Source organism: Nomascus leucogenys, chromosome 8 (genome assembly GCF_006542625.1).
Source record: "Nomascus leucogenys isolate Asia chromosome 8, Asia_NLE_v1, whole genome shotgun sequence".
Lineage (NCBI taxonomy): Eukaryota > Metazoa > Chordata > Mammalia > Primates > Hylobatidae > Nomascus > Nomascus leucogenys.
In genome coordinates this window covers 32,452,426-32,478,767 of record NC_044388.1, presented here as the reverse complement: position 1 = coordinate 32,478,767, position 26,342 = coordinate 32,452,426, and the positions used below count along the sequence as shown (strand labels likewise).

The window sequence follows — 26,342 nt, the reverse complement described above, 5'->3', positions numbered from 1 at the left end:
TGTTTCTCTGGGTCTATCTCTCTCTACATATACACACTATTGATTCTATTTCTGTGGATCTCTCTCTCTCATACACTATTGATTCTGTTTCTGTCAATCTCTCTGTCTCTCTCTCTCTCTCTGTCTCCGTCTCTCTCTTTCTCTCTCTCTCTCATACATTATTGATTCTGTTTCTCTGGACAACCCTGATAAATAGGGAAGACATGAGGGGGATGAGAGGAGAAGAGTTTTTCAGAGTGACAGCCTCCAGGGAGGGGCAGAGGGTTGGGTGGTTGGGAGCATTAATGAGGGGGTGGGAAGGGAGAAAAAAAGAGGAGACAGTTGTCAAAAGACAAGATCTGCTTATTTCTCTGTTATGACATGGTTAAACAAATCTAAATATAAAAGTCCAGATTTGTATGATAGGCAAAGTTACGATCCATAATACCTTTACAAAAGAGGTTTGCAAGGATGTTCTTTTCCTTTTTTTTCTTTTCTCTCTCTATTTTTTTTTTTTTTTTTTTTGAGACAAGGACTTACTCTGTCTCCCAGGCTGCAGTGCAGTGGTGCAATCATAGCTCACTGTAGCCTCGGACTCCTGGGCTCCGTGATCCTTCTGCCTCAGCTTCCCAAGCAGCTAGGAGTATAGGTACACACCACCATGCCTGGCTAATGCAAGGACATTTCTTAAAGCTGCGTGTTGCTGTAGGCATTTGCTATAGGATTGTGTTAGCCCACTAGTACTTTGCCTAAAACCAGGTACTTCTGTGTCCAGCAAGATCACCAAGCCTCAGTGGAAGCTTTGTAGCAGCCCTACCTGGACCGAGCTCTTACCTCGTAGGATGGTGACATTGCGAAGGATTTCTCCATGCTGCATGTCCACCGCCTTCATCTCCTCCACGATCATGGAGAGGTTCCGGACGTTGAGGTCCAGCCGGGCACTGAGCAGGCTGAAGCGCTCCCGGAGCAGGTCTGTGGTGCCCAGCATGATGGAGACAGACTTGTTCAGGTAGTAGAGCTCCTCGGCATGGGTGTGGAAGCCCAGCGTGCAGGAGAGCCGCACGTCATCCAGGTACTTGAGCATGCTGTGCACGTGGCTGTCGGTGGCATTGATGTTGGTGAAGATGGTGCCAATTTCAATCTCGTGAGAAGCCATGCGTCCTTCCAGAGACTCAAACCTCTCCACGGTGCGGTTCTGGGCGTAGTGGGTGTGGTACTGAAGATCATGCATGTTCTCTTCGTGGTCGTCCAGGAAGGACGAGATGTTATCCAGCTGCAGCTGCAAGCCCATGACCTGGAGTACCAGGTCATGCATGCTCTCAGAGTTCTGGCTGATGCGCTGTGAGGAGGCCCCCAGGGTGGCCTGGATGTTCTTGACCGCCTCTCCAGTCTTGGTGGAGGTGGTGCGCAGGCCACTAAAGAGCCGTGTGTAGTTCTGCCAGTCGGTGACAATCTTCTGGAGGGTCAGGGTCTCCTCGTCTGTCTTCCGCTGGATCCCGTGGATCCACTCGGAAGTCTGTCCCACAGTGAAGTTGATCTGGTGCACTGCAGCCTTGACATCGTAGCACTCCTGGGTGAGGTCCTTCAGAGAGAGGTCCAGGCCAGCTGTGGTGGCCTGCCAGCCTCTCACCTGGGCCAGGAAGAGCCCCAGAGACTGGTTAACCTGGTGGATGGAGAAGGAGCAACTGCCCATCTCCTGGGAGATTTGCCTGCTGGTGGTGGAGAGCACCTCCTGGGCCTGCAAGGTCTGGTCCAGCTGCACCTCCTGGGCCAGAAGCAGCTTCTGAATTCCCGCCAGCTCCTCCTGCAGTTTTCGGATCTCTGGCCCCAGCTGCCCAGCTTCATGGCAGAAAGAGCAGTTGTTCAGGGCTTTCGGATCTTTAGGGGAAAGGGACAACAGTTTGAGTTGCTGAAGGGCCAGGGTACGACGCTTCCTCTTTAAATTAAATATTTCGGAGCATAAGGAATTGGTAAGTAGTTTCCCAAACCTGCTTCCTTCCTGAAGTCCTGTTATGAATTCCTTCTTGGAAAAGCCTTCTTGGAAAAACCTCTATGGAATCTCATTTTTACCAACTGTCTTGACTCTGATCTGAAATGTAGCATTTAGGACATTTTCTCCTTCTCACCACCAAATTCTCAAGAATATATCCTCATAATTTTTCTTAGGTGGCCAGGAATTTCCCATTTAAATTTTATTTAAAAATTTCTCCCAATATTTTTATATCTGTTATCTTATTCAATCCTCTTACAATAATAAATTTGCAGAGAAGGTGGCACAGGGATTTCTTACTTGTGACTCAAAAGGAATGAGGTACAGAGAAGTGGCTTGGCAAATAGCCACGTATATTGGTGCCAGACCAGAACCTTCTATTTGCGTCAGAGAAGACCCCTCTAAATCCTTCTATCATTGCTCCTTCTGTCTCATTGTCTCTTAGATTGTTCCAGGTTAAAGCAGGGGATAAAGAACATCAAGAATTGTGGCATGACCTAAGCAAATTAACAGAAGAACAGAAAACCAAAGACCGCATACTCTCACTTATAAGTGGGAGCAAGACTGAATACATGTAGACACTGGGTGTGGTGGCTCATGCCTGTAATCCCAGCACTTTGGGAGGCAGAGACGGGCGGATCATGAGGTCAGGAGATCGAGACCATCCTGGCTAACACGGTGAAACCCCATCTCTACTAAAAATACAAAAAATTAGCCGGGCATGCTGGCGGCCGCCTGTAGTCCCAGCTACTTGGGAGGCCGAGGCAGGAGAATGGCATGAACCTGGGAGGTGGAGCTTGGAGTGAGCCGAGATCACACCACTGCACTCCAGCCTGGGTGACAGAGTGAGACTCCATCTCAAAAAAAAAAAAAAAAAGATTGAATACATGTAGACGTAAAGATGGCAACAATAGACTTCAGTGCATACTAGATGGGAGAGGAGGGAGGGGGCTATGGGCTGAAAAACCACCTATTGGGTACCTAGGCTCACTACCTGGGTGACAGGATCATTCCTACCCCCCCAAACCTCAGTGTCACGCAATATAACCAAGTAACAAACCTGCACATGTGTCCCTTAGTCTATAACAACAAAAGTTAAAATTATGGAAATAGATAAATAGATGGCACATATTAAAAAAAAAAAAGAAAAAGAAAAGAATTGCGGCACAGCTTAAGGCAATGACAAAGAAAGGGTTGACCTGGCAGGAGGTTTTGCAAGGTCTTGAAACTCTCATTTCAGATGCATGAGGCTATTTTGGGAATGACGATCTTTGGCTTCCTTCTCTGCCTGTAGACTCTGGCAAGATCTGTGCTCCATCCAGAATCCCCTGCTCCAGTCCTGGGAGTATCCCAGGGTAGCAGCCCTCCTCTAATGGATGGAGATCTGGCTGGGGAGGGATCAGGGAGCTGGGGATATCCTCTGTGCCTAGAAGGCTGGTGAAGGTTGCTTGGTGCTGGGGCACTGTGGTGTGGGGAGGGCACCCCTGCCCCACCCTGAAGATCACTGCATCACAGTCATGAGCCCATCTACTTACCCAGGCCCTGGAGATTTTTCTGCATTAACACAAGCTTCTTGTCATAAATAGACTGAGTCAAGGAGATGTCTTCGGAGAGAGAGTCCACTTTTCTGAAAACTGTAGGGAAAACAGATGAGAAGCTGGGGCAGGGTCTAAGCTCAAAGAAACAGCAGTCATTCCTTGAGAAGGCATCCTTATCAGCTCCTCTGCAACCAAAACTTTTCACCTTTCTCCTTTCAGGCTTCTTCATGGCGGTTAGGGAAGATACTTCTTATGGCCAGAGTTTGCCACAAGGCCCTTTAAAAACATAATACCTCACCCCCTACCCCACATTTTAGAAATAGGACCTGATCATAGAATGGAACAGGGAAAATTCAGAAAAAATATATTTTTTAAAAAATTATTCTTATTCCTACCACCCAAAGATTGCTGCCATCAATGTCTTCACGTATTTCTTCTAGTCTTGTCTACATTGATAACCATTCTTCGGCTACATAGCTATATACAGTGTTCCCCCTTTACCTGCAGGGGATACATTCCAAGACCCCCAGTGGATGCCTGAAACCTCAGTGTTTGGAACCCTATATATGCTATGTGTTTTCCTGTACATACATACTTAAGATAAAGTTTAATTTATAAATTCGGCCTAGTAAGAGATTAGTAACAGCTAATAATAAAATAGAACTATTAGAACAATATGCTATAATAAAAGTTATGTAAATATGGTCTCCGTGTCTCTGAGAATATCTTATTGTACTGTACTCACCCTTCTTCTCGTGCTGACATGAGATGACACCATGCCTACGTGATGAGATGCAGTGAGGTGAATGACACAGGCATCGTGACTTAGTGTTGGGCTACTACTGACCTTGACCATATGTCAGAAGGGGGATCATCAAGCCATGATGTTGCCGATTGACCTAGGGTAACTGAAACTGCGGATGAGGAGGGACTACTGTACTTTCATAGGCAATAAAAGCCAAACTGGGATGTTCTGGACATCTCATCTGTTTTCTTTGACGTTGCTTTATCAGTATCATGTCATGGACATTTTTCCATCCAGGGTTAAATCACTTTAAAATCATTACTTTTGGTATCTGCATGGCACTCTATATAAATAATACAGCAAGTATGTAAGAATCTCCTATTGTTTGGGACACTTAAAGTACCTCTTCTTCTGAGCTCATAAATAAAACTTGACATATAAATATAAGTAATGCTTAATTCTAGAAATAATCCTTATATATGATGGTTATGTGTATATGATAATTCTCTTGGGATAAATTGCTTAAAGTAGAACTATGGGACCCAAGGGTATTAACATTTTTGAAGTCCTTGATATAAGCTGCCAAACTGCTGCCTAGAAAAGGTTACACCACTTTATACCCCACGGGCAGCCCTGCACTCTACTAAGGGGGGCCATGTTGGCCGGTGGTTAGAGCACGTCTTGGCAGCAGCAGGACACCCGGCTTTTTCCAGTGGGTGCCTGAATGGGCCTGGTAGTGAGGGAGGGCATGGATTGTTCTGAGGTTCAGCAAGATGTTTCCCTCAGATCCTCTTAAGGTCAAGTACAAGGGGAAAGAATTAGCACCACCAAGAGCATTGAGTAATACAGCTTCCAGTCCTAGTTTACATCACATTTGTTAGGTGACTATGGGCAAGTCAGTTACCCTTTCCTGAGCTCAATTCAATCATATGTAAAATGAAAATGTGGAGCTTGATGACTCTAAGGCTCTCATCAGCGCCAAAATTTATGCTTTCAAATTATTTGGAAGCTCCAGGCTCCAGTTAATATTGTACATCTCAGAGCTGTCAGTAGATTTACTTAATTAGTAACAGCAACATGTTGAGAGAGTTTGGGAATAAGCACATGCTGTTACATGAGATAAGCACTGTACAGTTTACAGTAGTTGTGATTCCATTTGAGCCTCCCTGCAATTAAGATTTCATGCATAGATGAATAAAGATACAGAGAGACTGAGTGACTTTGATTCCTATTCCTATGCTTCATTAAGTCTACTTCCAAGCCAACAGCCAAGGCTCACTCCGCTCCATATAATTCATTCACCTGTTCATTTCTTTTTTTTTTTTTTGTGAGACAGTCTTGCTCTGTCACCCAGGCTGGAGTGCAGTGGTGTGATCATGGCTCACTGCAGCCTCAATCTTCTGGGCTCAAGTGATCATCCCACCTCAGCCTCATAAGTAGTTGGGACTACCGGCATGTGCCATCACGCCCAGTTAATTTTCAAATTTTTTTTAATTGAAATGAGTTGGGGTCTCACTATGTCGCCCAGGCTGGCCTCAAACTCCTGAGCTCAAGTGATCCTTCCACTTTGGCCTCCCAAGGTGCTGGGGTTACAGACATGAGCCACTGCACCTGGCCTTCCTTATTTCTTCATTGTGCATCTCAGGCTTAATAATTCTATATTTGCTTTTTAAGCCATTTTTCCTTACTTTTTAGACTTCATTTTTCTTCATCCTTATAAAATTATGTTTTATGTAGACAATATGGCAAATAGTACATATATATATGACTTATAAATAAATAGCTATATTTTGGAGGTGTGACCCTATCAATTTTTTCTTCTCCAACATTTAATTTAAAAATTTTTCAAATAAAAGAATAGAAGGACTTGTACAGTGAAGACCTATATGCCTATCACCTGGATTCTACAAGTAGCATTTTTCTGTATTTATTTTATATTCATCCATCTCTTTCACCCATTCATCAATCCATGTAAATTTTTGGATGCATTTTAAATGAATTTTTTACTGATGGGGTGCATGGTCAAAAAAGTTTAGAGATCACTGCTCTAGACCAGGGGGGTTGCAAATTATGGCCTGCAGGTGAAATCCAGCCTAATGCCTGATTTACAGGAGTTGCCACCCCTATTCAGTTACAGACTGCTTGTGGCTGCTTTTGCTCTGCTATGAGTTTGGTTGTGACAAAGATCGTATGTAACCTGAAAAGTCTAAAATATTTACTATGTAGCATTTACAGAAAAAAAAATGGCCATAATCAGCTCTAGATTATAAGCTCCATGAAGGCAGGGTCTGTGTTTTACTAAGCAGTATACTGCCCAGTATAGAATATAGTTCTCGGCCCCCAGTATGCTCTTGATTTAAAATAAAATACTTGATGAAAATGAACAGAGTTGGTTTGTAATGCCTGCTGACTGATTTTCTCAACCCTCTGGATTTTGGTCACAGTTCTGGTTGTAAAGCATTGACCAGTCTATTCACACACTCACACATACACCGTACACACACACACACACACACACACACACACACTTTACAAATCTATAATCATTCTGTCATCAAATATTATTGGGCACCTGCCATTTAGGCCAAGATGGTGCCAACACTGTTCTAGGGACTTGGGATATCCAAGCTGGAGGCAAAAACAAAAAAGGAAACCCGAAGGTCTCCCATGGTTCACAAACACGCACTCCTCACCCCGGTTCTTCTGATCCTGTCCATTCACTCTGGATCTTGGGGCAAATCCTGTCCCCTCCCCAGTTCTGTACCCTCCCGCGAGGAATGGGGCCAGCCTCCCACTCCAGCCTGCCAGGCTGACTCATGGACGTTGTGCATGTGACAGCGTCTCACATTCTGTCATCCTCTTTGAAACTGTTCAGTGCCTACGCTCTTCTCTGGGCCTGATCCTGTGGCTCTTGGAGCTTTGATAATGGCCCCAGGTCCCTTGAGTGCTGTGAGCTGAGGCCCTAAAAGAGGTGACCAGAAATCTTGACAAGTTCTCTGACAGCAAGTTCGTGGCCTCTGACAGGCAGACCATGGCTCCTTTCCTCCTCTGGCCTGGGATTTTGGCCACTTTCTGAAAAGCCAAACCTTGCAAATTGATTTAGCAGAGACAGGTGATGAGGGCTTGGGAAGTTCTGAAACTCTTGGTCCTTAAATCTAGCTGCACACTGGAATCCCCTGAGGGGATTTATAAATGACAAAGGCCTGGGTCCTACCCAGAGATGATGATTTAATTCATCTGGAGTGAGTGGAGGGGGGGGTACTCTGGCACTAGTATTTTTGAATGCTTTCCAAGGGATTCCAATATCCCCTGACAAGAGGGAAGAACCACGCCCCTTGATGGTGAAATGTAATTGATGCAACTCAGTGTTCCCAGTGCCTGGCACACAGCAGGCGCTCGGCTTTTGTTGGATTAATTAATGCCTTCGGATTACTGGAAGACGACTTGTGTCTATTCAAATCATTAGTATGCTGGCCTCTTGCCTTCAAGCTAAGAAGGCTGGGTATTGAATATCTCCAGCCAGGGCCAGGAGGAGGCGCCTCTCCTTAGGGATGTGCTCAGGCTCAGGGTCTGCATGAGAGCAGCGGGCCCCCCTCGGAGCCTTGACTGCCTCTCCCTACTCCTGACCTTGTTTCTAAAATCCGGTAGATTGGAACAAACAAACCTACCAGAGCCTGGATTTTCAAAGTTTGAAGCTAAGAGTGGAATGGGATTGCAAACATCAAACTTGTTGTAACAAGTTTACCACAATCTGTCAGCATCTGGAAGGCAGAAGTGACTTGCCTCTGGCTGTGTGCTGTGACCTAGGTCAACTACTACAAACCCTAATGTGTATGAGAAGAACCAAACCTCAGATCCCTGGCTCTCACCTGCAGGACCCCCCAGATTCCTTGGTCTCAGCAGGTCTGGCTGAGGGAGACCCAAGAATTTGCATTTTAACAAATACTGGAGGTGAAATTGCTGCAGGTAGGCATCCAGCCTCACTTTTAGAAATACTCACACAGACCATGAAAGGGGGCTTAGAAGTCACTCAGTCCAGTGATCTCAACCCTGGGTGAACAACAGAATCATCAGGAGAGTTGAAAGATACCAAATTAATTGCACGATCGGGGTGGGGCCTAGACATTGGCATTCTTTAAAGCTCCAAGGTGGCTCTAACGTGGAGCTGAAACTGAGAAGCACTGACCTGGTCGTATCATCTCATCACACCAATGGGAAAGCAGGGGTCCCCAGAGGCGGGTGCCTTCCTCAAGGCCACAGATCTTGTCAGTTGCCAGTGTCTGCAGTTTGGATTAGGCATAGAGATCCCCTAGCCAGGAAGATGCTGGCTCTGGGCCCTGGGATACAGATGTCAAGTGTTTGTCTTTGCAGGGGAGCTTTTGGTGCTGGATCCCTGACCAGACACCCCCCTGCAGCCCCGGGTGGACAAGCCCTGGACTCACCCAGAGAGGCCAACACGGCCACAGCCACCAGGAGCAGGGCCAGGAAGAGGTAAAGAATCCGCACTGATGTGTGCAAAGATAGGTTCTTCTGGCAGCGGCTGCAGCGGGGACCTGGCCGGCCTGTGGGAGACACAAGGAGGACAATGGCTTAGGCCAGGGGCCCAGGTTGGAGCTGAAGGGTCAGTTCCATGTTCCTGCTCTGGCCTGTCTCATCACATTCAAAGCAGGCTCAGAAGGGGAGCTGTTCTCGACCCTCATTTTCTACCTGTCCTACCTCCTTTCTCTAGGTGTTGGCGCTTTCTGGAATGCAGGAACCGAGTCAGGGCTTCAAAGAACAGCCCCTGGCACTACCATCATCCTCTCTCCATGGCGTCTTCATTCAGCCCATGGGGAGGGGAAACACCTCTTCCCTCTCCATTGGTCCTACTGATGACCCACAGGAAGAGCAGCCAGCCTGAGGCCCCACTGAGTGACCAACTTGTCTGGGCTTGCCCAGGGCCTTCTGGGTTTTAGCACTGAAAGTCTCCTGTCACAGGAGCTCCTCAGCATGGTGCCAATCATCCTGGTTTGCTAAGATTGTCTAGGTTTTAAAACTGAAAGTCTGCCGGATGCAGTGGCTCATGCCTGTAATCCCAGCACTTTAGGAGGCTGAGGCAGGGGGATCACTTGAGCCCAGGAGTTTGAGGCCAGCCTGGGCAACATAGCAAGATCCCATCTCATTTTAAAAAAAGAAAATGGAAAGCCCCACACCCTGGGAATCCCCTCAGTCCCTGGCAAACCAGAATATTGGTTACCAGTCCCCAAACTTTTCAGGAAACCAGAAGTTCTCCTGGAAACCAAACAAATTGTCATGGTCCACCAGTTGAGTTGTTGGCATGGAGGAAAGAGGGAGCCAGATGGTCCTGAATATGCAGGCAGGTGGCCAACACCCAGTGGGAATGCAGTGGTGGCCCAGCTGCGAATTCCTAAGGTGAACTCACATTTAGCCACACATTCTGACTACTAGGACTTTTAAAAATCCTGATGCCCAGATCGCACTCCAGGCCAAATAGGAATTTCCAAGGGTTGGTCTCATGCATCCATGGGTGATTGCAATGAAGAGCCAAGGTTGAGAACAACTGCTCTAATCTACACCAAAGCCACTGAGAGGCCCCATTCCAAACAGCAGTTCAGGTGGTACGGGACACAATGAAGGGGACAGTTCCAGGCCAGCTAGGAGACAGGCCCCAGGGACAGGGTATGTAGCTCTGGGAGATGGCAGAAGTCCCTGATGGGTCTCGGGAGGACCCCGGGAGACAGGTGGCACTTGTGTCAAGCTTTGATTTCAGGCCAAGCGCAGTGGCTCACACCTGTAACCCCAGCAATTTCGGGGGCTGAGGCGGGCAGATCACTTGAGGCCCGGAGTTTGAGACCAGGCTGGGCAACATAGCAAGACCCTTGTATCTACAAAAAATAAAAAAATTTATCCAGGCATGGTGGTATGTGCCAACAGTCACAGCTACTTGGGAGGCTGAGGTGGAAGGATCACTTGAGCCCAGGAATTTGAGGCTGCAGTGATCTGTGGTTGCACCACTCATACTAGCCTGGACGACACAGCAAAACCATGTCTTTAAGAAAAAAAAATATTAAATTCCTTTGACTTCATTGGTACTGCACGCCCAGGGCCATGAACTCTGCCCTTTCACCATCCAGGAAGCAGTGGGGAAAGGACACCCAGGCTTTTGAAACCATCTAAAGAGACAAATCTCTCACTGGCCTGGGGATGGAGACAGGGATCTCTCAGCCCAGAGTGGAGATCAGGGGCAGCCCCAGAGTCCTTACCCTTCTGGGTGCATGGGAAGGTTGGCATGTCCTCGTCATCACCTGCCAGGTCCTCTTCTGTAACGCACAAGGCATCTCCATCGCCGCCGGCCGACCTCACTATAATGAAGCCAGTGCCGTCAGACCCAAAGCCATCCCAGGCCTCTCTACCCCTTTTATTTTTATTTACCAGTCCCCATATCCCATGCCCACCTCTACCTCTGAGCCAGCTCACTGAGCTCCAGGTGGCCTGATGTAAGCTGCAAAATGGGGGTGGACATAGGAATCAAGTGGCTGAGGAGCTGGGATATCCACCCCTCTGGGTAAGGAGAGCTCCCCATTTCCCACACGCTGGGAAAAACACATGGGCCACCTCAGTGCCTGCTCTCTCTGCAGCTTGCTGAAACCCATGGAGGTGGAGTAAGGAGAAATAAGAGCTGGCTGCTTGCTCTGGCTTAGCGTCCTTCTATTCCCCAAAACTTGGTCACCAAAGCAGAATTCCTCTTCTCCAGGGACAAGGCTGAATCTGGCCCCAGCATAGTCCCCACCAAGACTTTGCCTCCAGTATAGCCAAGAGGAGGCCAGAGGGAGGAGGAGACAGGATGGGCACAGATCCCTCCCTCATACAATCTCACCCAGGACCCACCAGGGTGTCAAGGGGCCTTGGGCGGAGCAGGTCTCCTGTCAGAGGTTGATTCGGTGCTTATTCTCTGAGACAATATGGTCCCTAACTAAAACCTAAATGATGTATCCCTCACTCAGAAGATTCCTCTAGTTCCCCAGACACCCTTCACCTCCCACTCCCTGTAAGTAAGACCTGGCCTTTTCTTCCTTTTCTCCTTCCTTCCTTCCTTCCTTCCTTCCTTCCTTCCCTCCTTTCCTCCCTCCTTTCCTTACTTATTTCCTTCCCTTTCTCCTTTCCTTTCCTTTCCTTTCCTTTCCTTCCCTACTTTCCTCCCTCCTTTCCTTCTCTCTCCCTCCCTCCCTCCTTTCTCTCTTCCTTTTTCTCTCTCCTCCCTCTCCCTCTCTATCTCTTTCTTTGCTGTTTTGCTGGGTCCTTAAGGATTCCCTGCTTTCTTTCACCTTTAGCTATGCACTTAACAGTATGTCTGTAGTTTATTTAATGTCCACATTTTATAGCCCGAGAATATTTTAAGCTGGTAATGCTAGAAGCAGAAGCTTCAAGTTTTGCTTTTTTCGTTTTCTTTTTTTTCTTTTGAGACAAAGTCTCACTCTATCGCCCAGGCTGGATTGCAGTGGCGCTATCTCGGCTCACTGCAAGCTCCACCACCTGGGTTCATGCCATTCTCCTGCCTCAGCCTCCCGAGTAGCTGGGACTACAGGTGCCCGCCACCACGCCCGGCTAATTTTTTGTATTTTTAGTAGAGACGAGGTTTCACCGTGTTAGCCAGAATGGTCTCAATCTCCTGACCATGATCCGCCCACCTTGGCCTCCCAAAGTGCTGGGATTACAGGCGTGAGCCACTGCGCCCGGCCTCCTTTTTGTTTTTAATGCAATAAAGTGCTGGGTTTTGCCTCAAGGCAATCTTCACAACACCTCATAAACTTCACAGTCCAGAGAATCACATTTATGTACAAAAAGACTGAGGTTCAGGGAAGTGAAGAATGTTGCTTAGCAGCCCACAGAATAGAAGTGGTGAAGCCAAGATGTGAACTCGGAAATCTTTTCTACCATACCTATGACCACCTTGAGGTAATGAGCAAAGGTTCTACAAAGTGCTAAGAAACCTTGCTTCTGCAACTACAAGGTCAGTGGGTAGACAAGAAGAGGGTGGCACATGAATGAGCTGCGGAGCCTTGGGGGCTCCTGACCATGACTGATGGGCATCTTGAGCCGCATCCTAGACCCGTGAGCACCTGAGGCCCAAATGCCATGCCACGGCCATTGTGATCAACATAGGAGCTGAGATGCAGTTGGCAAGGTGCCATTGGTAAGCAAAGGCAGCTCTGAATGGACTCAGTAGGGAGGGGACTGAGGGTGACCCCAAATTAAAGATGCCACCATCATGGCCATGAATGCCCTCTGCTCGGCCTTCAAGCATGGCTTAAACGTCACTTCCCCAGCAGTCTTTCTTGAGCTCTCAGACTAGCATAAGGCCCTGTTGCCCACACCTCACATGCTCTGTGCTCTCCTGTGGGAGAATGCTCCTCTCCTGTCCATGCAGCAGCTCTCTTCCCCGGCGCGTCAGTTCCAAGGGCAGGGACTGTCTGTCATGTTCTCTGCTTTATCCAACACCCCTAGCACAGTGGCCAGCACAGAGAAAGGCCCAACAAACACAATTTCAAATAAACCAATGAAGGATTTGGTATTAGGCTTTCCAGCAGTTCTTTGCCTGCCTGTGGAGCTCTTTGGGGAGCTTTCAAGGGACCACCCCCAGGGATTGAATTAATGTGGGGTGACAAAGGAGACCTGGGGTTTAGGACTTTGAAAGCGCTCTTACATCTGTTATCCCATTTGATCCCTACAACTAGTCCGAGAGACACAGTGAGAACATTTTCTCCTGATTTGATAGGTGATGAAACTAAACTTTGTGTATGTGTGCACATGTGTGTGAGTGTGTCCGATGCATGTGAGTACACGTGCATGCCTGTGTGTGTGTGCCTGTGCTTGCACATGCGTGCACGTACATTTTTGCCCATAAGTGTGCATGTGTGTGTACCTGTGTATGTGTGGTGTGAGGTTTTTAATGCCTGGCTCAAGTCATAGAGCTGGGCAGTGGCAAAGCTTCCTGAATCCTGGTTTTCCTCTCCACAATAGGAGATTCCAGGTAGGTTTGCTTTCCAGGGTACTAGTGTGTGGGGGGGGGGCGGGGGTGCGGGCAAGTGCTTTGGAGGGTAAAGTGGGAACAGGAAGGAAGCATGAGAAGTTCCTTTTCATGCATATCCTAAGAAGCATCACTTTCAGCTCTCCTTAGGCAGCTGTCCCATCATCAATCTGCCAACAGTTTACAAGGAAGCCTGGCCTGGGCGGTCACCAGGATTACGATCTCTTTCCCAAAATGAATGCCTGGGGCAAGGCAGGGGAATTCCCTGGTACCTTCTGTTTCTGTCTGACCAAAACCTCACCCTAGTAGCCATGGCCTGTCACCTCCAGAGACCCCAGTCAGAACCACGCTGTGGGCCGTATTCACCACTGCCCCGGGGCTACCGTGGGGAGGTATTCCTTCCATCCCTTAGAGCAGAGCTGCCTCCTCAGCCCAGTTCCTCATTTCTCCCCATCCTTGAGCTCCTCTGCCCTCCCCCATGACTGGGCCTCCTCCCTGTTCTGGCTCTAGGGCCAATTTCATCACTTCACTGTTTATAGCCTTTGCAGGGAATCTGGGATGACTTAAATCAAGCAAGGCTGACACCAGCCTTCAGCAAACACCCTCTCAAAAAACACAGAGCTTTGTTATAACCAGCTTTCCCAATGGACAGCCCCCCAAATTAGCAACTGTTAGCCAGTGGAAATTGCTAACGAGGCTTTCCAGTACCGCACCGAGTGACCCATGGGAAGGGAAGTGGCGGCTGCCAGCGAGGATCTTGGATCTCTCTAGACTAGGGGGACCACGGTGTTTGGCCATTTTCCCTCCACTGACATCTCAGCTCCATAACTCACAGCCCTCCCCAATCCCCAAAGAGGTCTTCTCTCTCTAATCCCTTGGATTTCCTGTCTTCCAGCACTAAGCCCCAGACCGTGGGGACCCCTGACTCACCTATGTCTGGAATGCTGTAGTAACTCACCACTGTAGCCTCGTTCACTTAGTGAGAACATAATCCAAAGCATTTGTGAGGCTCTTATAAGCCGAGCCCTTTGCAAGCACAAGCTCATTATGTTCACGTTATACCAAGATTGTTCTGATCAGAGTATGTATGAATGAATAAACAGTCATCAAGAATGAAAAAGCCCTGGCTGAGGCCCCAGAGTAGTGATTGATCAGAGGATGACTGATTAGGCAGGCATCCGTAGTCCCTCCTTGAACTAGGCCAAGCGGGGTTAATAGAGATGGGAAAAGAATTTCCTTCCCCTCTGTGTCTTCTATGCCTATTCTTCTGCCATTAAGGGCAAACTGACTTGGTGTTAGGTGCACCAGCTCTCCAAAGGGGTTTCAGGGATAGAGAACCACAGCCTGAGAGGGTGGGAAGGGAATTTGCAAATTCACCTCCATCATGTCACAAAGGCTCAGAGAGGTTAAGTGGCCTGGAAGCTGGTTAGTGGCTCCTAAATATCCAAGAATTTGAGGCAGAATCCAAACACGCATTTGAGTGTCTGCAGAGTTGCACATGCCTATCTCAGAAATGCCTCAGAACTGGGACAAGGCCTTTCCATATAAGCCTGATATCTGTTGACAGGTCATGCTCCTAGCAGTTTGCTGCATCCCTGTGGTCAGGAAAGCTCCCCTCAACTGCTTCCAGCACAGGGTTGATCACATGGTGGATGTTCCATAAAGATGTGTTTTCTGGCCCTCGGCAAAGGCCTATGTCTTCAGTTAACTGTTATCCTCTGCTATTTTAATCAGGAGCTCACGTGTATTTAAAAAATGAAGATTGATGACTTAAAATAGGGTTGGAATCTGGTTTATTCTTAGGATTCTCCATGGCTAGGGAGTGTTGGGGATGATGGATGCACTTGGAGTGCAAAAGCTTAAAGCAGTGAAGGTGAAATTTATATACCAAGGGCTGATGTTTGAACTGCAAAGGAATGAGCTGGTGGAGGACTGGGTAGGAGCAAAATGTTGGCTCTGCTTCTCCTCCCCTTCTCAGAACAGAACAAGGGACTTCATATTCTTCTCCTAAAGCTCCAAGGGCTCTTGTTTGGAGGGGTGGTGTTTTTCCATTGTTGTCCGTTAATTGCCTTTCAATACCACCTGTATGTAATATGTCTACAGCTCTCTAAAGTAAGGCACTGGTTCTTGTCTGTGTCATGTATAAAGAAATGTAGGACTCTTGACATGCTGAAAATCGAGGAGTGCCTGAGTGTGAAGCATGCTGGGTGTCTGGAAGGGTAATGAAATCATCATGTTATGATAGGCTCGAGGTGTCTGGAGAGAGGCTCCGTTTATAGGAAGGCAGAAATAGCATTGGTTGCCTTCTGTCTCTCCTCTCTCTCTCTGTCTCTCTGTCTCTCTCTCTCTCTCTCTCTCCCCTTCCTTTCTTCATTTTGTGGATTCCAGGAGAAAGGTTATTTCGGCAGGAGTGGGTGGGCTTGGAAGAGGACACTGGAGAAGATAAGGTGATGCTGGGACCTAAAAACCTATGGGAAAACTCCTCTCTGGGGACAAACTTGGGACAGCATGGGAATCATGAAAGAACGAACATCTAAAACTCCATGAGCCAGTTTCTGCCTGCCCTGATCCCAAGGCCCCAAGGGACCACATCTGCTGTGAGGGAGGGCCATGGTCCCTGTCATAAAGAAGCCAGCCCCATGGATTTCCTAGTGAAAGGCACAGCCAGGCCCCAATCTTCTTGCAGCGATTACTATCCGAATCACAGGCAAGGTGCTTAGAAAAAAAAGTTAAATAGCCTGAGAAGGCCAAGGCCAAGGCTGCAAACCCAGACCCATAAAATAGTGGCAACCACTAGAAATTTGAAAGGGCCTCTCTTCCTGTCATCCCTTAGGTCACAATATCCATCTCAAACTCCAGAAAGAAGGACAGCCACAAGAAGAGGAATTCCTTTTTTTTTTTTTTTAAGCCTCTGCTCTCACAGAGCCACGTAGAAAGTTTGATGGAGGGTGCATGTCTTGGCACATTGCTAAGCACGGCCACTGACTCCACTGGGGTTGAGCTTGGTTCAGCTCTCCCCTTGGGGGTAGAAAATAGCCCGGACCTGTTAACCAACTGCTAACTCAACTGTGGTCACCAATGCCGGCTTTCTTTTGGTTGACCAAAAATGTGTCCTTGGTTTCCTCTTTTGCCTTTCTGGGACTGCATTCTTCCATCTGAGTCAACAAGGGGGAGAGATTCGAGGAATTGAATAAAAGGTCTTTCTTCGGGCACTTCAAGGAACATATTTTGATAATTATCTTCTGCAGGGTTCACAGAGTGGGTTTTCAAAACAGCCAATTGGATCAGTAAAAATAAAGATTTCAGAGTCTTCTCTGAAGCCAATGCTATATTTAAAGTGCAGAATAGCTATAGTTTAAGGTTGGAGAACGCTATAAGTAAGGTTGCAAAATTGTTTTCATTAGAGCCCTTCCGCCACTACCCCCTCTCCACAGGCTTCCTTTGTGGGTTTGTCTGTAATCGGTTGGGAATCTGCCTGCCCACTCAGGTCTCAAGACGCGGGTCCTTTCCCTTCAGATCCTCCTGCTCACCAAGTTGTCCTTTTCTGCTTCCGTGGCTCTGCCAGTTTCTCTCTTCCAGCACTCACCTCTTTTTTGGTCCCCATCCTCAAGCTCTTGCATCCCTAAAACCACATCTGCTGCTCTGAGACAGGCTTCCCTCACGGTTCCTGCCACCTCCACCTGAATCCCTTCAGCTGCCTCCCACTCTGTTCTTGGTAACCACAGAGGTTGTGGGTAAATCCCTGCTTTATCCTAAACCCTCTTTATCCTAAACAACTTTCCTCCCCTTTCTTGCCCTCGACTTTTCTAACTGGGACCCTATTCTAGGTGGTGCAATTCTTCATTAGACGGGCATGGCCCACTCTGCACATTCAGCATCCTGGCCTTGCCCGCTTAAGGCCAGTAGCAATCCTTGGTCATTGTGACAACCCTGAATGCCCACCCATTTCTAAATACCTGCTCGCAGGCTGGTGCTGCCTCTAGTTGAGACAAGAACCCAGGCTACTCACTCAATGCAACAGGAATGCTCCCCCCATTACTTACACACTGATCTCCTCTGTGTACACAGCACCAACCCCCCCGACTTCCCTGACCCCCATGAATTCAGAGGGATGAGGGGGTGGGAATCACCAGCTTTCTTTTCTTCTCTCTCTTTTTTTTTATAGACAAGGTCTTGCTCTGTTGGCCAGGCTGGAGTGCCGTGATGCGATCACGGCTCAGTGCCGCCTAGACCTTCCGGGTTCGAACGATCCTCCCACCTCAGCCTCCTAAGTAGCTGAGGCTACAGGTTTGTGCCATCACACCCAGCTAATCTTGCTTATTTTTTGTAGAGACAAGATCTCACTATGTTGCCCAAGCTGGTCTCAAATTCCTGGCCTCAAGTGATCCTCCTCCCTGGGTCTCCCAAAGTGCTGGGATTATAGGCATGAGGCACCATGCCTAGCCAGGAATCACCAGTTCTCTTGATCCCTGTTGTCACCTCTGATACTGCAAACCCTACCCTGTCTCGCATGGGCACCCCACTTCCCTCCTCTGAGCTTCATGTTCTTTGTGCGTAAATGGTGGGGAGATTGTCTGCTTCAATGAGCTGCTGTGAAAATCCAATGAGACATATATGAAAAGTACCTGGCACATAGTAAATGCTTAATAAATAGTAGCAGTCACTTTTATTAGGATTATTTTTCTATCCTATTCCAATAATGCTGCCATTTATTGCCATGTCCCAACCCCCATCAGTCCCAGGACCAATTTCCAACTTTCAAGAAATCAATTTTTCAAAACATATCCTATGGGACACTAGTCCCAAATTATTCTTTGTGAAAAAGGATTATTTGATCAAGTAAGTGTGGAAAACCTGGCATACTCTATCGCCATCTTAGAGATTCACATTCACATAGTAAACATTTTGAAAAGTCCTGCAAAAAAAAAAGCCCATTTAAATCTGTGTTTAATTCCATGTTTCCCAGACTTATTTGGCCATGGAACTTCCTGCAGATCTTGAAAAATATATGTATCTTTTAATTATGGGATGTATATTCAGAGGCAGAGGGACTCTGACTTCAGGGAACACTGTTCTGGATAATGACATCACCTGGATTGGGTGATTTCTTCATTCTATCTCCTGCTATCAACTTGAATGGAGGCAGCTTTTCTGTTGAAACTCAGGGCTCCTGGACACGGGATTTACTGTCTTATCTCTACACATCCTGCCTGCCCTCTGGAGCTTAAGGCTTATTGCTGTTCCATCTGCTTGATCTCAAGCCCCTTCCCCTCTTCATCCCCAGTGCACTAAGCCTTTCCTTACTCTCCTTCCTCCAAGCTCTCATTCACCCTGAGCTCCAAGACCAGCCCAGTCCCCAGGGTTGGCTTCTGCCCCCTAGAGCCTGTAGTTCTCTCTCCTGGCCACGGTCCCTTCCATCCTCAGCCTGCTTTCTTCGAATTGCACTAGGGAAGCCCGGAGCTACAGGAGAGTGTCAGAGGGCGGCATGCATTTGGTTTCAGCCAAGTCCTGCCATCTGGATCCTCACTTCCCATTCCTGGGTTCCTCCTCAGGCTTCTTTCTTTATCACCCACTAACTCTGTCCAGATGCCTACACTTCAAACCCAGTCTGGGGGAGGGATGGGGAAAGAGGCCTTCTTGTGCATTCTGAGTAGCCTGGCACCTTCTGTCAATACTGCAAGGGCGAGTGCCCTTTGACTCAGTAATCCTCCTTCTAGGAACTTCATACTAAGAGAATAATTATACAACTAGGCCAAGGTGTACATGTAAAGGTGATCACTGCATGCTATGATAAACCTGAGGGAAAATGCAAATAGCTAAAATACCCATCTCTAGGGGATTGGTTACATAAATTCTCATAGAGTCTTACTATGGGATGTTATGAAACCATTTTTAAAAAACACTGCAAGCTGGGTGCTGTGGCTCACGCCTGTAATCCCAACATTTTGGGAGGCTAAGGCAGGAGGATCACTTGAGCCCAAGAGTTTGAGATCAGCCTGGGGAACAGGGTGAAACCTCATCTCTACAAAAAATACAAAAATTAGCTGGGCATGGTGGCATGTATCTGTAGCCCCAGTTACTTGGGAGGCTGAGGTAGGACAATTGCTTGAGCCCAAGAGGTTGAGGCTGCAGTGAGCAATGATAGTGCCACTACCCTCCAGCTTGGGCAACAGAGCAAGACTCTGTCTCAAGCAAAGAAACAAACAAACAAAAACAAAAGCAACAACTAAAAACCACCACCACCAACAAAAACCCTAAGTAATCGGGAGGCTGAGGAGGGAGGATCGCTTGAGGTCGGGGGCTGGAGACCAGCCTGGGCAACATAGCAAGACTTCATCTCTACAAATAATACAAAAATTAGCTGCACATGGTGGCACCTGCTTGTAGTCCCAGCTACTTGGGAGGCTGGGAGGATCCTTGAGCCCAGGAGGTCAAGGCTGCAGTAAGCTACAATGGTACCACTGCACTCCAGCCTGGGCACAGAGTGAGACTATGTCTCAAAATAAAATAAAATAAAAATAAAAATAACACGGATAGTGTACTCTTATCTACATGAAAAAAATCTGTGCAAACATATACAGAATGATTTCTGAAGAATGTTCATCCACATTTTGTCATTTATTATCTCTAAAGGGTAGGAGTTCATGTGAGTGAATGTTTTTCCTTTTCGGAATTTTTTGATTTTTAAAAAAATAATAAATGTGCTACAAAAAGGTTAAAGGCCGCTGCTAGTAATGCAGAGTCTGTGTCTGTAACCATCTTTTCTCCTTCCCTTGCCTCCCAATAAAGAGATTCTTTTTTCTCAAAGCGAGTCTCCCCCAATTCCACTGCCCTGTCCCCAAGTCCCCCCATGCCTCCTCTTCTGTCCTCCCCCTCCCAATGAGCACGGGCCATCCCTGCCTTGAAAACTCTATGAGCTGGGCCCTGCCTCCCACTCTAAGGACAGCTCCTCCTGCGCCTTTGCTTCTGATCTACTCAGCCCCTCTGGCCTTTGCAACCTGGCCTTCTCTGATCCACAAATCCTGAGCTAACTCTGCTGATCAGCAGTCAACGCGGTGGGTCATTTCCTCCCCCTTGGAACTTTCTCCTCTCAATTTCCATGACATTACCATCATGGTTCTCCGCCTGTGTCCTTGACTGCTCCTCCTGGCTCCTTTACAAGCTCATTTTCTTTCTCCCACTCTCTAAAAGTAGAGGTTTCTCAACATGGGCTAAGGCCACTCCAGGGGCAAGTGGCAAACAGGCCTTCTCCTGACAAACCCTCCCAGGGCTCTCCAATGTCAACCAGACACAACCACATGTCCTTTATGGAGCACTCAGGTCCTTTCTGGCTTAGGGCTCCCTCAACTGCAGGCCATCTTTCTCCCCCACCACCAAACACTCTTCCCCCAGGACCTGCTGTTCAGCTTTTCCCAGCACTCCTTCCTGCCCTCTTCACTGACCCCATCCAAGTCTTCCCCACCCTTCAGCTCCTCCCTGAAGCCTTTCTGAACTGCCTAACTTGAAATGCTCCCTTTCTCTCCCGGGATTCCCATCCAATCTCCCATTTATGCCGTGCATTTGTTCTTTTGTGGCATCTGCCTGGATGATTCAGTTCTCGTCTCAGGTGTGCACGTCTTGTTTCTGATGGGAGGGCAGAAAGCACCCAGGCTTGCCTTCCAACTAGTGTGCTTCCTCCCCAAAAGCAGGAACTCCATACATGTTGGCTGACTGAAAAGTGTGGGCTGGGGCAACATCCCAGAATAACCCATTTTTTAGCTTGGATTCAGGTGAAGGGGAAGGTGTCTCATCTGAACCATGAAGAAGGTGCCTGCAGGTCTCCACCTGGAGACGTTGAAGACACTGATGGAAATACGGCTGTGAAGCCCAGAGAGGTGAATCTGGTGCCATCAGATTTGCTGACTCCCACGTGTCGCATCTTCGAGGCTGGGAGAGATTGTTCAGGGAACGGGTGCCAGCAAGAACCAGGAGCCTGTCTGTGGCTGAAACGAGGACGCATCTCGAAGAACAGCAGCAAAGAAGGAAAGCCAGGAAAAGAGCCCAACCCACCCGCAAACTCTGTCGCTGGGACCTCCCTTAAGACACGTATCACTGTTAATCTTTTTTTGAGTGACTTGGGCACAAATCCTATGTGTCCTAGTAAAGAGTAAGCTCCCTGAGAGAAGGGACAGCGTCTGAGCTCTTTGTAGCTTCCTCAGTCCTTAGACATATATAGACGTACAGAGCCGGGCACTTGGCAGTCTATATATGTTTGTTGAATACAGGCATCTTTCTGCACGTTTACGGAATGCCTGTGTGAGGTTCTGAGGATACCATGGTACAGTACAGATATGCACACTGAACAGATGTAGTGGACACCCCCTAAGTGCCAGAAACAGACAGAGACCCCACTGTCATGAAACTTACACTCTGATACCATCCCGTGGGATCATCTGCTCCACCTGGATGAGGGGACTGACCCCATGGAGTGCCAGGGACTTCATCCCAGTGATAAAGCTGGCCTGTGATGGGGCTGGGCCTGACCTCGGGACTCAGTGCTCTACACACACACACACACACACACACACACACACACAATCACTAAATTAAACATGATCAAACATGGGCAGTGCATGTATGAGAGGCATGCCCAGCTATGCCACCCTGTGCATCAATTCTAACACCCAGAACAGCTGCCTGTCCTTCACGGAAACCGCCAAGCTATCCATCAACCTAGCCTACTGAGAAACAGAAGGCTTTTTCCTCGCCCTCGAATGAGCCTTGGGACCTGAGTCTTCAGTTATTAGGCTTACCCCCAGCTAGAGGGCAAGGTGACTGTTTTGGCTGGGGGTGGAAGTGGGGCCGATGTTTGAGGGTTTGGAGCCGAACTCCAACATCTAAGCTGCTGTGCTCCCTGGACCCCTCAGTCAGGCTGTCTGGTGGCTCTTTTCACCTTCACCACATCAGCTACTTTTCTTCTAGCCCTGGCTCCTTCTGGTGCCCCTGGGGAATGAGGTCAGGCTTTCTGGGGCCCCCAGCCTGGCCGCTCATGAGTGGAGATCCTCTCCTCTCGGCCAGACGAGCGGTGCAGGGCAGATTCCTCCTGGGACTGCATCGCTGTATTTTCACAGCCCCTTCTCTCCCCACCTCCACCCTTTGCCCACATGAAGTGGGCGCTGCTCTCTGATTCTGCAAGGAGGGGTTGTTCCTCCCACGCCTGAGGAACAGAGGGCTGCCCCCGTCCTGGCCACCGCAGCCAAGCACAAGTCTCTCGGGGCAAAGAGGCCGCAAGGTGGGCCCGCTTCCAGCTACCTCACCACTAAGTCACTTCCGCTCCCCAAGTGGTGCTCAGGCGCAGAGCTCTTGGGCCTCAGGGACCACCCAGGAGGACAACAGGGCCAAAGAGGGCAGATGATGGGGCCAGGACTAAAGCCCATGTCTTTGACTCTCAAATCAGTCTTCACAGTGCACCAGCCTGTGTCTTGGGCATCTTGGGGGCGGGTCCCTCTCACTGGAGTTGTGGAAACAACCCCACAGGTGGCTGCTAATGGCTTGGACAAGCCAGTGGGAAGCTCCAAGGTAGGCCTATCACCAAGGGGCTGGTGGCACCTGAGTGTCCCCTTAGGGCTGCGTGCGAGAGGGGCCAGGTGCCAGCTTGGATCAAAAGAGGTAGCGGCCTGGGAGGCCCCGTCAGCTGGCCGTGGGGCAGGAGGGGCCTCGGGTGGAAATGGCTTGGCTGGCAGAGTGGGCCCTGGCACTCGGCCACCGGTGGGCTGGGCAGCCCGACTAGCGTGTTTTCTTAATCACCATCCTCACTATCACCCGTTCTCCATACAACATCACATCACATCACATCACATCACATCACATCACATCACATCACATCACATCACGTGTTTGTTTTGAGCAGGGCATGATCCTTTGCTAACAGATGTATTTCAAAGATTGGTGTGGCCTTTGGAAAAGCACAGGAAGGGCTCTCTGGAAGGGGCTGCCTGCCCGACTCTGCCGGGCACTTTACTTTTTCCACTCGAGTGAGAAAAATCCTGGTTCTTTATACCCCACAGATCCCCGAAGCCAATTATTTGCTGTCTGCCCTGCCGTTTCCATCTCAGGTAGAGGCGGCAGCTCTTCCCGGCTGCCAGGGAGGGAAGTGCTGGAAGTCAGCCCCCAGCCCCGCAGCCCGGGCAGCCCCTGCGATGTTATGGGAGATCACTGAGGGGTTTCCAGAGGCTGGAGGAAAAACACACCAGCGCCGCCCTCAGGGCCTCCGTAGACAGGAATCCCACTCGGCACATGAAAAGGCTGTGGGATCCAAGGGAAAGGAGGAGAGAGACAGGGCTTGGCTTCCTGTATAGGAACCCACAGCACAAGGAGAGCCTGGAACCCCGCAACGTGGTCAGCGGGTCCTCCTCAGGCACCTCTTTTTAAATACTCATTCACACCAGCTCTTTTCTTCTCTGTTTCACAGGGTTTTGGCCCTGCCTCTTTTTTTAAATAAATTTTATTTTTTCAGAGACAGGGTCTCACTCTGTTGCCCAGGCTGGAATGCAGTGCTGCAATCATGGCTCATTACACTTCAAACTCCCAGGCTCAAGTGATCCTCCCTCCTCAGGCTCTGGAGTAGCTAGGATTACAGGTATCTGCCACCACGCCCTGCTGGTGCTTGTCTGGAATTGGGGTGGAGCCACTCTGAGAATGTGAAACATCTTACCACCATCATCAAGGTCCAGGGCAGTGTGGCCCCGTGTAAGATGTAGTCCAAGACCTTTCTGGAGGCTTCCGGTAATGGTTTGCCCTGGGCCAGCTGACTTCAGAGGGTTCAGCTGCAAAGGTGTCTCAGTGAGGAGCGGGACTTGGGGCGAGGCTCCCCTCACTGCCTGCCAGGTGCTCCCTAGGGCTGATTATAACTTGCTTGGCTCATCCTGCACAGCCTAGGACTTGGGGAGGCCAACGGGAAGCACAGAAAAAAAGGTGCCAGAGGCAGAGGGAAAGAAGCCACAAAGAGGCAAGGTGGATTCCAGACTAGAAGTCAGGAGTCCTGGGGTCTAGTCACCCCGACTAACTGTGATTTGTAACAACTCACTTCTGTCCACAGGACCAGCTACATAATTTGTGGGGCCCAGTGTAAAAGGAAAGTGTGTGTATTTGTGTGTTGGTGGGAGGGGATGACTTGTTAAAAAATTATAAGAATTTCAGGCCTCATGGTGGATCAAGGCTGTAATCCCAGCATTTTAGGAGGCCGAGGCGGGAGGATCGTTTGAGGCCAGGAGTTTTAGACCAACCTGGGCAACAAAGTAAGGCCCCATCGCTACCAAAAAAATAAAAAATCCAGGCATGGTGGTGCACACCTGTAGTCCCAGTAGTCCCAGCTACATGAGAGGCTGAAGTGGGAGGATCACTTGAGCCCAGAAGTTTGATGCTGCAGTGAGCTATGATCATGCCATTGCACTCCAGACTGGGCAACAAAGTGAGTCCCTGTCTCTAAAATAAAACAAAATAAAATACATTTTTAAAAAGTTCAAGATTGTACCTGCAGAGCATTAAACTCTGCAGTGTGGGACCTTGTAGGATGGCACTGGTTGCAGAAGCCATGAAGCCAGCCCTACCTGCTTGGGCCTCAGTTTCCCTAACTATGCAATGTGGAGGCTGCATCCAGTCAGAAGTTTGTTGGTGGAGCCCTTTCTTCCAATGAACCCTCAGGCCGTTCTATGTATGAGAGACAAACAGAGTTGCTCTGGTTGAAGTAGGCTGAGAACTCTGGCCCCACCTCTTCCACCTCCATACCTGTCAGTGGCACCTGAGAGTGTGGTTGAAAGCCCTGTGGATGATCTCAAAGGCCCTTTTCAGTTTCTACTTTCTGTAAGCAGATGAGGTGGTGAGGTTCTCACTGCTAGGAACACAAGCATCTGCCGGGGGTGTTACAGGAGGATTACTGAAAGACACCCGGAATGGCGTTAAAAACCTCAAAGGTTCCCTGCCTCATAAGATAACTCCAAAGCCTGCTTCTCCTCTAGCCTCAAAATGCCCTTGAAGGCAAGTAGGGGCCTAAAGACACCCAGGCCCCGGAAATGGCCACGTGGGATCATGTCTGGTTCTTATTTCCATCCCAAGAACTGGCTGCAAGGGCCGCCCTGGTGCTGGCTCACCACCCTGGGGAGAGCTCAGTCCTGGCCCATGGGCTTCCCCAGCGGCTTCCTCCCAAGGAGGTCAGAGGGTGGGTCAGGCAGGGTTCAGGGGTTGGGAAGGGCAGGGCCTGGGCTGAGGGGCTCTGACACTGCAGGTCTCTTTTGGGGAAGGGCTGGAGGTCCTGGGGGAGAATCCTAGGCCTGGCCCCCGGTTGAAAGGCTCGGTGGGGGCTTCAGGGGCCTCTCTGAGGGGTCCCCAGGGTAGAAATTTACACTGCTGGAAAGTTGGGCTGGTGATACCTTTCTGCGTCTACTGGTTAAAGGGATCAGAAACTTCTCTGGACTTTAAAATTATTTGTGAGGTTAGAGCAACGGCCGATGAGAACAAGACTGCAAGGGGGGTGTGTGAGTGTCCCCATCCTCCCTCTTCTCTGCTTCCTCCAGTCTTCAGAGATCCGTCCTGTCTCGCAGGATGCCCAAAAAGGCAGGGGAAAAGCCAGAGGCGCCCTGCCCTCCTCTCAGCCTCGCCTACAGAAAAGGCGCCCCCCCAGGCCCTGGGTGGAGCTGGGGTGCAGGCGGCCCCCCTCGGAACTGCCCGCCACCGGCCGCGCTTACCTTTCATGGTCCCTTCCTCCGGGGCCTCAGGAGGGCCCCGCTGCAGGCGGCTGGAGCTGCAGTGGAGCTGGGCGGCCGGCAGGTCCTCCAGGGCGCGGATCGCCGTCCTAGGCGCCGCCCGCGGCCGTGGGGCTCCGGCTGGGACTCATGCTCCGGCGAGCGGGCTGCGGAGGCGGCGGGCGGAGTGGAGGGTCCCGCGGGGTCGCAGCCTGGGGACGCCCCGCCGGGCGCCTAGCGCCGCGCCCCGCCGCCCAGAGCGCGCATCCCGCCGCCGCCCGCGCTTCCCGCTGGGGCCCCGCGAGGTCTGCCGCCGCCCCTCGCCCCGCGCGCCCTTCCTCCC

General features: G+C 49.4%; 1 protein-coding gene across 1 annotated transcript in view; it reads right to left on the bottom strand.

The window, feature by feature from the left end:
- SCARA3 (scavenger receptor class A member 3) overlaps nt 1-26,342 on the bottom strand; it is a 38,253-nt gene extending 11,911 nt beyond the window's left edge. Inside the window, exons 1-5 of the mRNA XM_030817015.1 lie at nt 26,003-26,342; nt 10,516-10,614; nt 8,695-8,814; nt 3,505-3,603; nt 814-1,857 (exon numbers count right to left, since the gene is read on the bottom strand). Coding sequence (XP_030672875.1) covers nt 814-1,857; nt 3,505-3,603; nt 8,695-8,814; nt 10,516-10,614; nt 26,003-26,009 — 1,369 coding nt within the window. The 5' untranslated portion in view covers nt 26,010-26,342. The remainder of the gene's footprint in view (nt 1-813; nt 1,858-3,504; nt 3,604-8,694; nt 8,815-10,515; nt 10,615-26,002) is intronic.